The sequence below is a fragment of the Chiloscyllium punctatum genome, chromosome 33 (genome assembly GCF_047496795.1).
Source record: "Chiloscyllium punctatum isolate Juve2018m chromosome 33, sChiPun1.3, whole genome shotgun sequence".
Taxonomy (NCBI): Eukaryota; Metazoa; Chordata; class Chondrichthyes; order Orectolobiformes; family Hemiscylliidae; genus Chiloscyllium; species Chiloscyllium punctatum.
The window spans coordinates 6,515,198-6,535,228 of record NC_092771.1 but is presented as its reverse complement, the minus strand read 5'-3'; the positions used below and the strand labels follow the sequence as shown (position 1 = coordinate 6,535,228).

The following is a 20,031-nucleotide window of genomic DNA, read 5'->3' as shown; positions in this document are numbered from 1 at the left end:
TCGACTAACTCAGCTGAAATCAAATTGTTATCAGCACAGTTTCATTTATGGACAGTGTTAATGTAATAAAATGTCTCCGGTTTCTTCACAGAAGAATTATAAGGCAAAAATATACTGAGCCAAATTCAGAGATATTGGGGCAGATGGCCAAAAATTTAGTTAGTTTTAAGATGCAACTTAAAATAGGAGGGAGAGACTGAGGTTTAGGAAGGGCATTCCAGAGGTTAGATCCTTGGCAGCTGATACTACAGCTGCCATTGATGAAGTAATTAGGATTGGGGTTGCTCAAAAGGCTACAGTTAGAGGAAGGCTGAGATCTTTGTGACTCTGAAGGAGTCTTGTGCCTTGTGTATTACACAAAAACATGCTTTTTCTCCTTCAGGGGCGTTCCTTTAGTTTGACTTAATAGACGTGATATTTTTAATATTTATTGTATGTACTAATAAGCCTTGTGTTTCTGTTCTGCAGATTTTTGATGATTATTATCATTTTCGTCATATGGGCGTGATGAAACGATCATTGAGTCAACATGTGCATCATCACAATAAACTGCGACAGGATCCTCAGGTATGTTCAGGATCAGTCTTGAATTGCAATTCTCCTACAGTGAAATAGACCTCAGCAATCAGTAGAAATGGCCATTTTTGACTATAGTTCGTACTGCTATAATGTGCATTTCGTAAGCACGAATTGACTAGCACGGTTGATGAATTGTGAACGTTGTTTGGATAATGTGAACTTTCGACTGAACAGGTAGTGATTTTTCTATTCGCGATCTTCTAGAGTCCGATTTTTTTTGTAGTGGTTTTCCATAACACAAGGTTGCAGAGGAACACAACTGTTGTGTTATAGCAGAACAAATTAAAAAATAAGTAGTCAGTGTGACAAAAGAGAATATCTTAGTTTACCGGCCTTTATTTTCAATTAATGACAATGGGTCGACAATGATAATGCAGTAGATGCAATTTATCTGAAGTATCAAAAGACCTTCAATAATCTTCCCCTAAATTGACTAATTAATAAGCTCAGCATATGTACTTAAAATCCCTGAATTAGTCGGTCCGATTGTTCATTTCAGAAGCCTAATTTTTTTGGTGCTTTGAACTGGATTTACTAGCTCTAATTGCCAGAATGGTTTTGGTGTCTGAGTTCAGTTAGAGAAAAACAAAATTCATCTTGGGAATATATGAGCTGGATTAGTGGTGCTGGAAGAACACAGCAGTTCACGCAGCATCCGAGGAGCAGTAAAATCGACGTATCGGGCAAAAGCCCTCCTGATGAAGGGCTTTTAGCCGAAATGTCGATTTTACTGCGCCTCGGATGCTGCCTGAACTGCTGTGTTCTTCCAGCACCACTAATCCAGAATCTGGTTTCCAGCATCTGCAGTCATTGTTTTTACCGAATATATGAGCTGAACCTACTGAGCTTCTTTGTTTCTTTTGGGTGGGACCAAGATTGTATGTGCAGGAGTGTAGACAAACAAGAAGCTCAGATTCCACTCCTGTGCTAATTCCTCAGATTCCATTGAGAAGCAGAAGAGAATCTTGAAACTTCTATTTTAGTCGCACCAGTTGTTATACACTGAGCTTTCAAGGTGATGATGTAGTTTTCAAAGTGTATTTCTTCCAACTTCTGTTCTCTTTTTAACAGTACTGGACTAATTGTGAACACTGAATCTGAATTCTGCTTGTGCATTTAAGTTTCTAATCAAAGCTTGTGGACTTGTATCCAATATCTGCAGGCTTAACACACTATATTCTGACATCAGTCTATTTAATGTACAATTTAATTTGAAATGCAGGCTGGCAGTGCAGGTTTTCCAACCTTGGGTATAGAACTGCTTGAGCAGAGTTGTAAATTCTAGTACTCTGCTTGGTTCGCATTGAAAGCAGCCATTTAACCAGTTGTATCTTGGGAGTGTTGAACATAGAGGGATGGATGCTCTCAACCGCATAACCGTCTTCGAAAGATTATTCTGGGATGTTCAGATTGAATGTAGGTAAACATTTTATCCCTTTTGAGAGAAATAACCACTTTGCAAGTTTAGCCCATGTATAGTACCTTTTTCTTAGAAAATGTGCTTTATCGAGGATTTATGGACAATACAATAGTTCTTTTGAAGGTTCGCAACAATTTAGTATGTGAATAAGATTTTGAGCCCTGCCTTACTTGGGCAATAAGACTGAAGACCTGCACCTCAGAATTGGTCATGCCCCTAGGAGAAAGTGAGATCTGCAGATGCTGGCGATCAGAGCTGAAAAATGTGTTGCTGGAAAAGCGCAGCAGGTCAGGCAGTATCCAAGGAGCAGGAGAATCGACGTTTCGGGCATGAGCCCTTCTTCAGGCATGCCCCTAGCCAAGTTGTTTCAGTACAATGTTAACACCAGCACCTCCCTGGCTATGTGGAAAATTGCCCAACTGTCCTATGTATGTAAACAGGACAAATCCAATCAAACCAATTATCTCCCCATCAGTGTACTGTGTAATGGTCAGTCAAGCAATGGGAAGGGGCCTTCGACCATGCCATTGAGTGAATCACACAGTGGCAAGGGAATAATTGCATTGACACTAAGTTGGGTTCTGCCCGGCCCACCAAGCACCTGATCTCAATCCAGCCTTACTAAAACATGGACCAAAGGACTGAGGTGAGAGTGACTGCCCTTGCCTAAAAGCAGCACTTGAATGAGGTTGGCATTGAGGAGTCCTAATAAATCTGGAATTGCTGGGAGAAACTGCCTACTGGTTGAAATCCTATCCATCTCAAAGGAAAATGTGTCATTTCTGAAGCCAATAATCTCAATCCCAGCATGTTGCTGCATGAATTCCTCAAAGGTAACGTTCTCAGCTTAACTGTCTTCAGCTAATTCAGCAATTACCTTCTTTACATCATAAAATCAGAAGTTGGGGATGTTTGTAGATGGTTGCACAATGCCCTTCATCAGTGGTGCCTTCACAGACACTAAAGCGGTCTGTGTTAAAATGCAGTAAAACCTGGACAAGGTTCAGGCTTAGGCAGATTTTTGCTGACAAGTACCAGACAATTATCACCTCCATCAAGAGAATCTAACCATTAGCCTTTTAATGGTGGTGCCATTAAAAAGTCAATTAATCCCAAGTATCAGCATTCTAATCAGAAACTGAACTGGCACAGCCATATAGATGTGTCTACAATAACAGGCCAGAAGCTGGGAATTCTGTGCGATTAACTCTCCTCCTGACTTCTCAAAATCTTCATCTACAAGGCATAAGTCAAAAGTGTGATGGAATACTGTCCATTTGTCTGTATGGGTGCAGCTCCAACAGCACTCAAGAAACTCTCCACCATCCAGCAAAAAGCAATCCACTTGATTTCCCCTCTCACTTCCGTCCAGAGCCCCAAAGGGTCTTTTCACATCGGCAGAGATTTTCCTGCACACCAACCCACCTCATCTACTGCATCTGTTGCTCTTGATATGTGGACTCCTCTACATTAGTGAGACAGGATGACAACTCGCGAAGCGTTTCATGGAACATCTCTGGGGGACACTCACCCCACAACCCCACCACCCTGTGGCTGACCACTTCAATTCCCCCATCCCACTACCCAAGTACATGCACGTCCTGAGCTGCCTCCAGCAACCAATCAAAACCACCCACCAACTGGAAGAAAAATTATTCATCTTCCACCTTGGGACCCTTCAACAACACGCCAGCAGCATCAATCTCATTAGTTTCCAAATCTTGCCCCCCCCCCCCCCCCCCCTCTTTTCACCTGTCCTACCTGTCCATCTTCCTCTCACCGATCTGCTGCACCCTCCCCACTGACCTATCACAATTACGTCCCTCCTGCATCCACCTATTGCCTTCTCCACACACCCAACTCCATCTCCATATTTTGTTTCTCATCCTCCTTACCCCATCACATTCCTGATGATGGGCTTATGCCTGAAATGTCAGCAGTGCTGCTCCTTGAATGCTGCCTGACATGCTGTGCTTTTCCAGTGCCACTCTTTTGACTCTGATTCTGAGGCACCTGCCATCCTCATTTTCTACTGATGCACTTGATTGGCACTTTATCCTCCATCATCAACATTTTCTCCCTCTACCACTGATGCACAATGGCAATAGTGTCTACTATTGACAAGATGCACAGTAGCAACTCACCAAGATTCTTTTGATACCACCTTCCAATCCTGCAATCTGCTGCACCAAGAAGGATAAAGCCAGCAGATATTGGCTATGCAACTACTTGCAAGCTCCTCTTCAAGGAAAGCACCGTCCTGACTTGGAAACATATGTGTTCCTGGGTCAAAATTCTAGAATTCACTTTCTAACCAAAATATGGGCATTCTTCTACTACATGGACTGGTGATTCAGAAAGGTGATGCTAAAGCACCATTTCCAGTTGTAAATGAAATGCTGACATAGCTAGTGAATCCACGTTCAGTGTAAAAGAATTTATATTAAAAAAAAACTTGTCTAAAACAGCCTAGAGGATTTGGAAGTTGCCTGGTACAGTTCTTGGTCTCCGGTGGGTTAACCATTGTCAGCTGATAATGTCATTGGTACATTTGCTCAATTAGAGGTGAGTAGGAAATAGTGAGGCACCCCACTACACACCATCTTACTGAATGTGACTTGTCCCTTAAAGGGATAGTCTGTCAACACTTAAAAATCTCCACTTGCAAGAGGTACTGGAGGGGAATATTTTGAAGTGGTATCCTAAAAAGCGATGGTACTTTGAGAAGCTTTTGTAACAACTTAGCTTTGTTTTGCATTTTCAAAAAAATTTCCGAGTATTATAATTCAATTAAGCAGGGCGTTTAATAAATTAATAGAGGAAGCACAGCATGGACTTGGGTGGAACTTTTTGATTAAATAACAAAGGCAATGGGTTTATTTCCTTTGGAGTAAACCAACAGGATGCAGCTGGCAAAGACAAACAATACATAGAAAACATTTGAAAACACTCAACCTGGGATTTGTGAAATATTCCCACGCAAAGAGGCAAGTCATGCCAGTTGCATTGTTTTTGCTCCACAGTTTGTTAAATATAAAAGGAGTTTGTGTTTACAGAATATTCTATAACCTTCAGTCTTTGCAGCATTGTGTATTCTTTTTAATTAAGCAAATGATCTTAATTCTTTTTAATTAAGCAAATCAGGGGCAGATGAGCTAATTTCCTTACTCAATTGGTGCAACTTGCAGCTGTGGTTTGACACAGGTGCTGACCTCTCCCTCTCTCTTTCAGTTCTATATTAAGCAAAGGTGTAACAGCAACTGCTTTCCCAGCTGATGAAATGCTGTCTATTTTAGCAGTATGTGTGGTGTAAAGACTGCTTAATTATGATCATTGGGGTAGTGCGAACAGCTGCTTACAACATGCACATAACTTCCATGAGAGTTCAGGCTGAGGAATTGTTTCACTCCAATTTCTCCAATGTGGATGTTGCCAATCCTTTGTATTCTTAGAAGTTTCAATAATGAACCTCCTTTCCAATAATCTCAGCCAGTCAGAGTCACAGATGTACAGCACGAAAACAGACCTTTTGGTGCAACTCGCCCATGCCGACCAGATGTCCCAACCCAATCTAGTCTTGTTTGCCAGCACTAGGCCCACATCCCTTCAAACCCTTCCTCTTCTTATACCTATCCAGAGGCCTTTTAAATGTTGCAATTGTACTAACCTCCACCACTTCCTCTGGCAGCTCATTCCTTACACTCATCACCCTCTGCATGAAACAGTTGCCCCTTGGGTCTCTTTTATATCCTTCCCCTCTCATCCTAAACCTATGCCCTCTATTCTGGATAATTCCACCCCAGTGAAAAGATATTGTCTATTTATCCTATCCATGCCCCTCATGATTTTATAAACCTCCATAAGGTGACCCCTCAGCCTCTTACGCTCCAGGGAAAACAGCCCCAGTCTATTCAGCCTCTCCCTATAGCTCAAGTCCTCCAATTCTGGCAACACCCTTGTAAATCTTTTCTGAACCCTTTCAAGTTTCACAACATCCTTCTGCTAGGAAGGAGATCAGAATTGCATGCAATACTCCAAAAGTGGCCTAATCAATGTCCTGTACAGCCACAACATGACCTCCCAATTCCCTGACTCGATACTCTGACCAATACTGGAAAGCATACCAAACACCGCCTTCACTATCCTACCTATCTGTGACTCTACTTTCATGGAGCTATGAACTTGCACTCCAAGGTCTCTTTGTTCACCAACACTCCTTCGGACCTGACCATTAAGTGTATAAGTGCTGCTAAGATTTGCTTTCCAAAAATGTAGCACCTCTCATTTATCTAAATTAAACTCCATTTACCACTCCTCAGCCCATTGGCCCATCTGATCAAGATCCTGTTGTACTCTGAAGTAATCTCCTTTGCTGTTTGCTACATCTCCAATTTTGGTGTCATCAGCAAACTTACTAACTATTCCTCTTATACTCACATTCAAATTATTATATATAAATGATGAACAAATAACCCTTTTTAAAACTATCTGTAGGTAATATTAGTTATAAAAATATTAACATAGAAAAGAAAGTCAACGCAACTTTTTTCCAATGCTGCTCTTTTTTTTCCACCGCAAGTTACCACAAGAATCTTCCAGTTCAAGGAGACACCAAGGTGATCTTGGAGGACTGATGCTTGTATGTTAGATTTTAAGAGCCTGCTCTATTGGATAAAACCTGAGTGAAGCTGGGGCAATTCAATCTCCAAGGAGAGTCTGGAGTAATTTTAGCCCAAGAATAAAAACGTGCTAAATGTGCTCATGAGGTACCTATGTAAAACTGTGAATTTAATGCACAATTATGGTACTAACTGCTGTCTTACCATAATTTGAGACTGCTTGCAGGTATTAAACCAGATGTGCAGATTTGCCACTTGAGTAGAAAAATAGGTGGAGTCAACTTCACCTCAGGCAACCCGTTATTATCCTTGATAATATCATTGTGTACTCGTTCAATCGTTTGAGTTGACTGATAACTACAGTGTGTGATGACCAGACTCTAACATTTGGGGCAGTTGGTGCTTCAAGGGTTGGATAGATTGGTTGTTTTGTGCTCCTGATCCCTCTATTTCACTTCTGCATTTCGTCACCGAATCTTGTTCAGACCCCTCTGTTTTGGTTGCTCCAAAAGCAGTGCTGCCCATGAGTCAGAGATATGTGCAACCTCTTATCAAGGTAATTTAGGACATTGCTGATGCATTTCCTGTATCTCAGGGTCGCCTGTTCTTGGAGGTAGATATAGGCCATGAAGTTCGCCATTACCCCTTTTTGTAGGTGTGTGATGTGCTGGCTGACATGTAGCACCAAGTTGCAGGATGGAGGGAGGACATGCCACCAATTATAGAGTCATAGAGATGTCCAGCATGGAAACAGACCATTTGTTCCAACCTGTCCATGCCGACCAGATATCCCAACCCAATCTAGTCCCACCTGCCAGCACTTGACCCATATCCCTCCAAACCCTTCCTATTCATATACCCATCCAGACACCTTTTAAATGTTGCAATTGTACCAGCCTCTGCCACTTCCTCTGGCAGCTCTTTCCATACACTTACTGCCCTCTGCGTGAAAACGTTGCCCCTTAGGTTCCTTTCCCCTCTCACCCTATGCCCTCAAGTTCTGGACTCCCCCACCCAGGGAAAAGACTTTGTCTATTTATCCTATCCATGCCCCTCATAATTTTGTAAACCTCTTAATGAGGGATTTAAAGGGAGGTGTATGTCCTATACTCCTAGATTGGAAAGACATTGTTTTGTCCTCAAGTTCTCTTCTGCAGTAGCTATTACTGTTCTGTTGGCCTCCTTCCCTTGCCCAGACTAAGGATCACCAAGCCAAATATCTGTGACTGAGCACGCGTGCACACACACCTGTGACTTCTATTGCATGGCACAGAACAACATTTACTCTGTAGGAGTGAAATTCTCAAAACTTCAGGCATAAGTAGTGTTGGTGCTCATGTCTCAGTAAATTTCCAGTTACGTTTCACAGCTCCATTGATGTGAACATGAAAGGATGAGAATCCACAGAGCTTAGAATCCATCAATGCCTCATCTACTCCCAAATGTTGTTGGAGCCTGTCCTTTCCTCATACCAATATCCTACACGACCTCCACAGTAAGCAGTTGCAGGTATTGTCGGGCAGTGAATCCCTTATTGATCAAACACCTGAAGATCTTTTATATCTGAGAATATTGCCAGTCCTCAAAACTGTGTGAAAGAGACATTCCAAGTGGTGAACAGGATTGTAGACACTTTGTGAGCGGACTGTGTTATTTTCACAATGCAAACTGAAGCAGTTCGTCAGTCAATCCTCAACTCCTTTTGAGTTTTTTTGGTCTGTATGATGGCAAACTAATAATCTGATTTCTTTGCAAGTTTACATTCCAGCCAAATTGTGAAGTACTTCTGAGGAGACTTCAGATCATGTTTGCAATTTTTTTTATTTTGGTTTTGAAATACTGTGAATGGTTTTCATTGATTAAAGTCGTATATTGCATTGCAATGTTCTCAGCTGATCTGCCCTTTGTTATCTATTCATGTTGGTAAAGGACTCGCTTGTAGACATAACCACCCACTGATATTCCATTTGCAGGAACATTTGGAGCCAAAATAGTTTTGTATTTCTCTCCTCGGTGATGCCTGAATTAAAAAGTGTTATTGTTTACCAAGATTGGAAATACTATGCGTGACTTGGTGCAGATAGAGGAGAGAAAAAAAAGTTCTGAACTAAAACAAGCATCTTGTCTGTAAGAGAGGATAGTTGACACATTGCAGGTTAGACTCTTACACAGAAATGACAAGCTTGTGACCAGCAATGCTCAAGTTCAGTACTCTAAGTTTGGTTAGATCAGTTGACTACACAGCTGATTTGTGATGCAGAGTGACATTGATAGCACATGTTCAAGTCCTGCACTGGCTGAGGTTAACATGAAGGTACCTCTTTCTCAACCTCACCCCTCAGGTTCAACTCCATCACCAGTCTTCACTGTCTGAGAGAACAGCTCTATGCTCTGGTAGGGCTATGCTGACTTGTCAAGCGCAAAGCCCTGAACAAAACGCAACCAGAAAATTTGTTACCTTCCTCAATCCATTGATCGTGCAATGTAGAATGAGGAAAGGTCACGGGTATGAATCAGCAGGATTTATACTGCAGTAATATGAAGTCCCTTTTGTGATTTGACCTCATGTAAACTGCTCAGTCATAGCCTTCATGCACAGCTGGTAGTGGTGATTGTGATATAATTGACTTAGCTGAAGTTTGTTTCCAGCTAAACATAACGTAGCCTTTAGTAATTTTTGGAGGGAGGGCATTAGAAATTCTACATTTCCATTGTGTAAGCAACTCTTGAGCTTTTGTTATGCCATACACTTAAACAAAAATTCATTTGGAAGTTGGTCAAATCTGGGTCAAGTACCGAGAACAGATTGTAAAGTCTGCCACTATTTCCTTCTACTTGAACTTTTACACTAATTGTATCAATTAATCTGGTTAAACAAAATTGCTTTGTAATGTCCTTCTAGGTAAAAAGGTTCTTTTCCTCAAAGACTTTATTCTTGCAAACAGGTCACATGGCTGGAACAGCAAGTAATTAAGAAAAGGAAAAAGAGAGACACTTACATTGAACCAAATGACCCCAAATTCCCAATCCAGTGGTACCTGGTAAGCAATTCTGTGTTGTGCAAGTACAGAAAGGTGCAGATTCTGCTCCATCAGTCTCCCCAGAAGTTTTTCAGTCTCTATAATGAAGATTTCCTATATTGGGAATGATGTGCAGTAAGGGAATGGCATGAGACTTGTAAAGGAAAAAAAGGTCTACAAGGTATGAGGAACTGTGGACCAAGACGTTAGAGAAGGATGTTTTGAAATGTTTGAGAAAATTGTTTATTTTCATTTCATTTAAGTGAAGGAAAATCTTGGTACGTGAATTTAATATAAGCCTCAAATCAAGAGAATAAACCCTGTGAAGAGATTTTGTGGGACATATTTTGTTTGGGGAAAAAATATCCTTTATCTATTAAACATTCCATTAACTGTTTTATTGCTAAAATTAGGACTGGGTCATTCAGGAGTGATGTCAGGCTCACCGCCCTGCACAATATTTTGTGCATATCTGAAATGGTTTTTCCCTCCCAGAACTCCAGAACATAGGTACATTTTGTCACTTGGAAATTTTAAAGCTGAGATTATTTTTTTTAGATGAGTATGTTGAGGGTTTTAACTCTAAAGCATGCAGGTTGATATAGAGCAGCCTTGATTTATTTGAATGTGGCAGACCCTCAAGATGCTGCATTGGCTTCTCCTGTTTGTTTCAAGAGCAGAACACAGAAGTAGCACAGCATTTTAAAGCATCGTGTTTTTGTCCTGAATTACATTAGGTTACTTGCAGTGTGGAAACAGGCCCTTTGGCCAAACAAGTCCACACTGACCCTTCGAAGAACAACCCACCCAGACCCATTTCCCTCTGACTAATGCACCTAGCACTACGGGCAATTTAGCATGGCCAATTCACCTAACCTGCACATTTTTGAACTGTGGGAGGAAACCCACGCAGACACTGGGAGACACTGCAAACTCCACACAGTTGCCTGAGGTGGGAATTGAACCCGGGTCTCTGATGCTGGGAGGCAGCAGTGCTAACCATTGTGCCACCGTGCCGCCCACTAATTGATGAATTTTGAGAGCTTTTGGAATCCTATAAAGCCAGCAACTGCCCCTTTCTCTTGTTAAGTTATTACTGTTCATAGGTAAATTTTGGGTGCATATATGGACTAGTTTGTCCCCTTCCCATATTTAATGTATATTATAAAAAGATTTCTACAAATATTGAACCGGTGAATAGTATTCCTGTTCATACAGACCTAGTGGGAAAACACTTGGTTAGGACTGTGCTTTTAAGCTTGTCAGCCTGTACTGTGCATAGTACATCTTTGTTCAACGGTACTTTTTTAGGCAAACCCAACACAAGCATCCTGGGCACCAAAGAAGGGTCTTTTTCTTTTTTAGCTCCTGAGTTGCTTTGACAGAAATTTATTTTCATGACTTAGAAAATCATGAGGGGCATGGATGTGGTAAATAGACAAGGTCTTTTCCCTGGGGTGGGGTCATCCAAAACTAGAGGGAATAGGGAAAGATTTAAAAGGGACCGAAAGGGAAACATTTTTCATGCTGAGGGTGGTGAGTGTATGGAATAAACTGCCAGAGGAAATGGTGGAGACTGGTATAATAACAATATTTGAAAGGCATCTGAATGGGTTTATGAATTGGAGGGATTTAGAGGGATTTGGGCCAAATACAGGCATATGAGACGAGATTAATTTGAGATATCTAGTTGGCATGGAAAAGTTGGGCTGAAGCGTCTGTTTCCATGCTGCACAGCTCAAGGACTCTAACTTTTTAACATTCTTCAATTAAAGAATATAATTCATTGAAGTTCATGAATTGCATGAGGTGAATAATTAATAACAAGTGATGTTTGCAAGTCATTGTGCCTATAAAATGTCTCTGCATGTGTGAGCTAGATTTATGCACTGTGGTTAACAATATATTCACTGATCCGTCAAGATCGTAAATGTTGTGCACTTAATTGCATGTTTGCACATATTTAATGTGTTGAAGTATTAACCTGCTGTACCACTTCAGTTAGATAATAAAGCGGCACACTGTACAAGTGTTTATCTTCTAAATAAATCCATTGCACCTATACAGCACCTTAATGTGTGAGATGTCCTCATGACCTGTCTAAAGGTATCTGTGCACTCTTAGGAATAAATGGGAACAAAAGTAACAAAGTGGCAAGATGAAAGCAAAAAGGACTTGATACTTTACCATGTTGATGTGCAGTCAGAGTTAATAGTATTTCAATTTGTTTAAAATAAATCAGGGCAGCTCACTGCTGTGGTTGTTTGTTGTCTAGCATAACACGGATCATCGTGACTTGAATGTAAAAGAAGCCTGGAAGCAGGGTTATACAGGAAAGGGTGTTGTAGTTTCTATTCTGGATGACGGAATTGAGAAGAACCATCCAGACCTATCAGCTAATTATGTAAGTAGATCTGTTTGCTTTATTCTTGGGTTGCTGCTGGGGACCCATCTAACAATTGCTCAATCTTGTACCTATGATTGAAGAAAAAAAATCTTAATTCCCAAGTTTATTGGTCTTCAGGATAAACTGGAATTGACCTTTCTGCCACAATACCAGGTGGAAAAAGTTTGAGTCCCACGTGATGAAAGCTGATTTTAACTGGTTCACATTAAACTATTAGGTGACTCATCAACACAAGCCCAAACCTAGCTGTCCAAAAGTCTAACATCCGAATCCTCTTGACATTTAACAGACGAATATCCAGGGTGGTGTTCTTTGCTGACATCCATGCAACTCAGCAAACTGGATAAGATCCAGTCTATCTGGAATCACTTATTTCAATTTTAGAATTAATGTTCAGTTTCAAGTTGAAACAAATTAGCTAATGTTCAATAAAAATACTCTCCCTCTTCTCTACCTTTTGATTTTCCTCTCCCTGTTAACATGAAAAGCTTGAATGATGCGTTCTTGACTTATGAAGCTGGTGGATGAAGATACAAAAAATAAATTGGCTTAAATTCAATGCCTCAACTCAGCTAACGTCATTGGGTTCTCAGGAATCTTGTCAGTGTCCTAGCAGGAATCAACCAAGATTGAAGTGTTTGTTTTTTATTCTTGGTGATGCATAGGAAAAAGGGAACTTAATCAGTGTTTTTCTTCCTATTCCAGGATCCAGGTGCCAGTTACGACGTAAATGGTAATGATCCTGATCCTCAGCCCCGTTACACACAGCTGAATGATAATCGGTAGGTCACTTCAGAGAAAGGCCATGGTGAATTAAAGGGTTTTTGAAGATTTTAACCTCCGGTGACCATATCTCAATGTGTAATTGATTTCCAAATGCTTTTCTGTGAGGACTTTATTGACGTACTGTTAAACTCCAGACAAAATTTCAAAGCAATTTTGGAAATATGATAGAAAATCATGAATAGTTTTGTTGGACCAATAAAGGGAAGCTTTTTTCCAGTGGCTGAACAGTCAATAACCAAAGCGTACAAGTTTAAGTTGATTGGCAAAAGAACCAGAGATGACATTAGCAAAAACATCCTACCGTCTGGCTGGGTTACCAGCATGAGTCATCTGCCTGAAATACCGACCTACCTGCTGATACGTCTACCATAGGTATGGCAAGGAAGCAGCTCCCAAATCTTCCTCTGGGATCAAACCCTGTGTTGTTGGTGTCAGTCTGATTTATAAGGCTTGCTTTCTAGCCAACAGAGCTTTACATAATAATGGTAGAGGTTTCTATTTGCTTATTTGGAGCCTGGAATCTCTCATCATACTGCCTGCCATCGTTGTGTGTTGGAACCATTTGCAAGATCTTCCTCAACCTATTTCGCCGTGATATAAATGTACGTACTAGGCCACCAAGCCTTGGAGTAGGACTTGTCTCCCTGCATGAGCTGGGTTCTCCACACCACCATCTATTGACAGGTGGATGCAGATTTGATAACTTAAAAATAAGGTTAAATATTCAAGGGAGATAAAATTGCAATGATGAGGAAAGCAGGGAAGTAGAACTAACTTGTAATTTTTGACAAATTATGTAAATTTGGACTAAATAGCTATTTTAATGCTATAAAAAAAATTTCATCTACCTCAGCTCAGATGTTTACAGTACAGAAGATAGCCGTTCAGCTCACCCAGTCTAAGACAACAAAGATCTATCCACACGAATCCTGTTTTCCTATGGTAAACACAAGTGAATATCTAAATACTGCTTAAATGTTATGAATGTTTCTGATTTAACCATCCTTTTCAGGCATGAGATCCAGATTACCACCATCCTCTGGGTGAAAAAAATTGTCCTCAAATGTCCTGTTGGCTTTCTTATCTTAAATCTATGCCACTGGTTATTGACTCATCAACTAATGGATAATGTGTCTTCCTGTTCACCATACCTTACTCCTCCTAATCAGTATCCCTGGACTTAAGAACCCTAATGGTGACTGTATGGAGAAAAAAAGTAATTTATCTTTGAGTCTGTGCTGAAGACCTAACCATTTGGTGCTTAATAACAGCTTAAGAATACTGAGGACAAGAGGGCATTGCTGATGCAGAAAAACAAACTTCAGGAAGCAGGCTCCTGATTTGTCTTGAATCTTGTTGGTACATATTCAGAAGAATGTTACGATTTGGCATTAAGGAATTACTGTTGTAACTAAAATTCTTGTACTTCCATTTCTGCCATGATGAAAAACACCCAACCAAAGTTTGCTTGGAAGGATTATTTTAATAATGTTGAATTACCAATGGTTGGTTGCAAGTTTTTGTCACTGGTAGTTGAGGATTCGATTGTGTACTGATTTTCTTGGTACAATTACCTAAGTAACAGAGGAATTCATACAGAGGAGAAAACGGATTGATTAGGCATCACTGTCAGGTCAATGTAATAATGTTTTATTGATTCTGACTGTGAGGGAATCAATTGAACTGTTTAACGTTTCAGTCAGTAGCACCAAAGTAGGTTTTATGGAGTTGAGAATGAAGGGGATAGAAGACGATGTGAAACTGTGTCCCTATGAGAAAAGTGTGCTTGTACGACTATTTAAACAAAGTGGTTTGTGGAATTCTGATGGTTGCTGTTTCTCTACAGACATGGAACACGGTGTGCTGGTGAGGTGGCAGCTGTAGCCAACAATGGGATTTGTGGTGTGGGTGTGGCATATAATGCCAGAATCGGGGGTATGTATCAACTGTTACTTCCTCAATTCCACCCCATCTGTTGCTGTTGAATACACCAACTCGTGCTGTTCTAATGGTTCTGATAATGGTGCAAACCCAACTGTGCATATCATAAATGTTGGCCCACTATTTGGGGCATCGTTGTTCGAGCTGATCCTGCTTACCATCCCAGTGGTCAGATCCAAGAACATTTGGTGAATTGTATTTTACCAAAATTGCCAACTCCATACCAGCCAGAAGCCAGTGACCTTTTGTTGAGGTAATTACCTTGTCGAAAAGAGAAGCTGGTGGGTAGAGCATTAACCCTCCTTCCTTTTTGCAAGAATTGCATTGATTGGTGTTTGTAATTATTCTCTCTCTTGTCCCACATTCCACCACTACTCCCTCTGGTGAAGATATTTGTCTGGCATGTTATTCCTCAAGTTTTATGTGAAGGTTTATTTATAGACTATTTTGCTTGCAATGCGTCTCAAAAGGTTCATGATGATCATCTGTAAATCCCATAGCAACAAACCATTTTTCTAGAACAAGAATGTTTTGAGCCCTAGTGCATTAAATTTCACACCCAAGCTGTGCTGACTGCAGATGTTGAGCCAAAGCAATGGCTTTCAAAAGTCTTATGTGAGCAGGGGTGGGTGCTCAATTCCATGAATAATGGGGAGTAAATATTGGGTGGAGCAGGGGTGGGTGCTCAATTCCATGAATAATGGGGAGTAAATATTGGGTGGATGAAGAACACAACACAAGGAGCAGAAGTTGGCAATTCAATCCTCAAGCCTACTCCACCATTCAATGCAGTTATGGCTGATCTCATCTCTGTCTCAACTCCACTTTCCTGCCCACTCCCATAACCTTCAATCCGTTTCTAATCAAAAATCTATCTATCTCCTCCGATTTCCTCACTGTCCTGGCATTCATCACATTCTGGAGTATTGAATTCCACAATTCAGAGCCCTCTGAGAGAATAAATTTCTCCTTATCTCTGTTTTACCCTTTATAGGAAAACTTTTTGTTCTGTATTGTCTCATATAAGGAAATGTCCTCTCTATACCTACTGTCAATCTGCTTAGCATCTTGTATGCCTCAATTAAATCTCCCCTCATTCTTCTAAACTCTTAGAGTACAGGCCTAAACTGCTCACATCACTTTATATGACAAATTTCTCATTTATAGAATCAGTCTAAATCACCTCCAATGTAACCATGTCCCACCTCAAGTAAAGGGGGCCAAAACTATCTGCGATACTCTGAATGCAGTCTCAATAATGCCTTGTGCAATTGCAGCAGCTTTTCCCTATTTTTAAACGTTCTTCTTTTCGCAATAAATATCAAAATGCCACTGGTCTTCCTTTATTACATGCTGTACTTGCATGCTAGTTTTCTGCAATTTATGCACAAGGACACCCAAATCCCTCAGCACTGAAGCACACTGAAGTTTCTCTTCATTTAAATAGTAGGTTGCCTTTCTATTCTTTTGATGAAAATGGATTACCTCTCACTCATCCATATCCAACTCCATCTGCCAAATTTTGGCCCTGTCACCAAACCTATTCATATCCATTTGTAAATTGCTTATTTCTTTATTGCAGCTTACTTTCCCACAAATTTTAGCATAATTTGCTTGTTCAAATTATCCCATTAAAAAATTTTAGACAATTAATAATTGGTGAATCTTCAAAGCTGAAGTGGTGCTCGTACAACAGCTTGTCAGCTACTGAAAGATTATCTTTCAGTTACTCAAAAACCTGTCAGATGATTATAAACCCTTCATACTAGTTGCCAATGGCAATTGTGGCAAATTTGAGGCATTCGTGGAATAAAATGCTGTGATCTTTTACTGACATGAATCTGTTTTATATTAGCCAACTGCAATTAGCTTAATAGAAAACACCAGTATGCACATCGGAATATTTTTAAAGCACATTACTTTCAATTTGGGTTTTCCTTGTCCTCCCTCCCTCTTTGCTAAGATCACTACATTAGGCGCCAGTCTGTCTCTGGCATATTGCCCAAAAGACTGTCTAGGTGTAAGACTTGTCAGTGAGTATCCACGAAGGCCAAGACAGTTTAAATTTAATCTTTTACATGGTCTTGCCAACAGGAAGTGGGTATCACCTGGGAGCAGAAAATGTGGTCAATTTTTAAATTTTTTTTCCCCCTCCCTTTGCACCCACGCCCTACTTAGTAGTATTCATGTTTGTTTGTCCAGAACCAGGGTCATAGTGTAAGAAAAAAGGGGAGACTTTTTCAGACAGATATGAGGAGCAATTTCTTCACCCAGACACTAATGAACTGTGGGGATTCTCAGACATAGGAAATTAAATCCAAAACATTGAAGACTTTGAAGTAACTATGTTGGTGTAGTTCTTGAGGCGAAAGTGGCCAAAGGAAAGGGGAGAAAGCGGGGACAGGGTGATCAGCCATGATCACGTTGAGAGGTGGAGCAGGCTTGAGGGGCTGAATGCCTCCTCCTCTTACATTGTGTTTCTGTGGGATGTGTTCTTTTGTCCCTGTTTTTAATTTACTAGCCAATGTTTCTTGCAATTTATTTTTGAATATTGGCAATTTCTTTTCAATACCTTTTCCTTAAAAATGTTGTTCTGACTTTGCCCCTTCCCTCTGGTAGTTTCAGCTATGTTTTGAACCTGGAGACTTCTCATAGTTCATTCCAAAACTGGCCAGTGCCACCGTTAAGAGTTGTACATTTTCTTGGTTTCTGTAGGTGTGCGGATGCTAGATGGAGAGGTGACTGATGCTGTGGAAGCTCAGTCCCTTAGTATGTACCCTCAACATATTGACATCTACAGTGCTAGTTGGGGTCCAGAGGATGATGGAAAGACAGTGGATGGTCCTGCTAAATTAGCACAGGCAGCGTTTTTTAAAGGCATTTCGCAGGTAAAGTAACTAATACTTGTATGTTCAAGATATTCATTTCTTCATAAACTTAATCGGCCAAAAGACCTGTGTCTCTGTCTCTTATTATGCAAGGGGCTTGGGTAAAATGCAGATTTAATAATTGTGAGCAGAGACCATTTTGTAATACAATTATGCAATAATGGTTTGTTCAGTGGCTTCACAAGGTGAGCATGCTAACTTGTTTTGAAATAAAATATTTGCAGGGACGTGGTCGTCTTGGCTCAATATTTGTGTGGGCTTCTGGGAATGGTGGCCGGGAACATGACAGCTGTAACTGTGATGGATATACAAATAGTATCTACACCCTTTCAATCAGCAGTACAACTCAGAATGGGAATGTACCTTGGTACAGCGAGGCATGCTCTTCAACACTTGCCACTACATACAGTAGTGGAGGTCAATTTGAAAAACAGATCGTAAGTAGCTGTTATGATAAAAGTTTCTTTGTCCAGAGTCCTAATTTTTTTTGCCTGCTTTGTTATTAACAGAACAATATTGGAATAATCTGCACCCAATTTCAAAATGTGGCACTAAAAGCTCTTTAATTGGGTAAATATCTAGCAACAATAGTGCCTGAATTATTATTCTCATTCAGGTTTTACTTTATCCTCGTGACTATTAATCTGATTCAGTCACAATTTTTAAGAGGTTACTTCTCTCTTAGAAATATTAAAGGGCATGTATTACAATCTGGGAAAGCAAGATTAGAAAGAACAGCTGAAAACAAGCTTGCACTGATGGAGTTGCACTTTGTGTTTAAGTCCAGCTGTTTTGGTAGAGTTTTTGCCTGAAGGTTTGGGTAATTCCTCCTACATTAGCTTGTCTCAGTTGGACATGAGAAAAAGAAGCAAATACAAATATGGAAACAGCTACATTTGAAGGGGTAAATTACGGACATGTTTGCACATAGTAATGTTTTATGCAAAGGTCTTTCAGGTTTGTGATCTATCCATTCTAACTTTGTTTTTTTTAATTATTCTGCAGCTGACACTAATGAACCTTTTTAACAGACAAACAGATTTTTAAAAAAAACTCTGCCATGATTCTCTGCCACCACCTTTACTAGTAATCTATTCCATAATTCTCATGTACACATTATAACGCTAGTTTCTTCTAAATGAGACAAGATCACAGTGGTGCTTTCCTATTCAAATTCCACAGCTTTTAAAACTTTGATCTCTCTATGCCCCATCCTGCGTAAGCCTGTTGTGCATTGTTCATTAATACCAGCTAATTTGTGACAGATTTCAGTACAAACTACCTTTGTTAGAATTATCTGGATAGACTTGAATGTTGGCACATTTAAAACACTGTAAACCAGGTGTTAATGTTGCGTCACTCATTTGTGATCAGATCAGAAAACATCTGGTCTCAAGTAGAGACTGTTGAATGGTTCAGATTGTGACCCTTTATTGGAGCTAATGTGGATAAACCTGTTTTGTATTGACTGTGTTTTCTGATGTTCCAGCTCTTGGTGCCAGTTTTACTGCCTTGTTGAAATGGCTACATCTGTTCCTTTTATTTCTCTTTAGGTTACCACTGATCTCAGACAGAAATGTACAGAATCACATACTGGAACTTCTGCATCTGCTCCTCTTGCTGCTGGAATCATTGCCCTTGCACTGGAAGCAAAGTATGCATTATCATGTAATCAACCATGTAGCTACTCGTGTAACATTTGTGTGCCAACTAGTCGTTGAACTACTTTTAGAAAAAAAAAGCAACAAAGTTGTAGCTATTTGCTTGTCAAAACTGCATCATAGGATTTGATTGTTAAAATATGATCTGTGTTGGTCAGATTTTAGTCTCATTCCGTTACCCTCTCCCTCAATTCTCTTCCATCTCCCCAAGAGATGCTTGAATTCTGCTGGGGTGTACTTCAATTGATATCATTCAATTAATCATTCTACACTTCAGCCTAACCTAAGTGTGTTGACAAGCTTTATGACCAAGAAAGCATCAGCTCAGGCCAATTCTTGTTTGTATCCGACTTGCGAAAAATGTTGGGATGCCCATCATGCCATGAATCCTATTCCAGACATTTTCTCTGAACCCTCTTGATACCACCCCACCACCCCCCACCCTAAAGTTCTTTGAAATCAAACCAGAGGTAGAAAACTCTTTCCATGATTTAATATCCTTTATTATCGGGATATTTGCATATAGAAGTTGGGATGTCATGTTGCAGCTGTACAAGACATTGATTTGGCCGCTTTCAGAATATTGTGTATAGTTCTGGCCGCCCTTCTGTAGGAAGGATGTTGTTAAAGAATAGAGGGTGCAGAAAAGATTTACAAGGATTTTGCTCTGACTGGAGGGTTTGAGTTATAGGGAGAGATTGAATAGACTG

At 40.3% G+C, this 20,031-nt stretch overlaps 1 protein-coding gene across 3 annotated transcripts in view; it reads left to right on the top strand.

Moving 5' to 3' along the window:
* Positions 1-20,031, top strand: part of furina (furin (paired basic amino acid cleaving enzyme) a) — a 101,272-nt gene that overhangs the window by 56,403 nt on the left and 24,838 nt on the right. For all 3 annotated transcript variants that reach the window (XM_072552856.1, XM_072552854.1, XM_072552855.1), the window contains exons 2-9: positions 469-567; positions 9,564-9,659; positions 11,914-12,042; positions 12,751-12,827; positions 14,678-14,766; positions 17,488-17,660; positions 17,885-18,097; positions 19,214-19,314. In XM_072552856.1, coding sequence (XP_072408957.1) covers positions 469-567; positions 9,564-9,659; positions 11,914-12,042; positions 12,751-12,827; positions 14,678-14,766; positions 17,488-17,660; positions 17,885-18,097; positions 19,214-19,314 — 977 coding nt within the window. The remainder of the gene's footprint in view (positions 1-468; positions 568-9,563; positions 9,660-11,913; positions 12,043-12,750; positions 12,828-14,677; positions 14,767-17,487; positions 17,661-17,884; positions 18,098-19,213; positions 19,315-20,031) is intronic.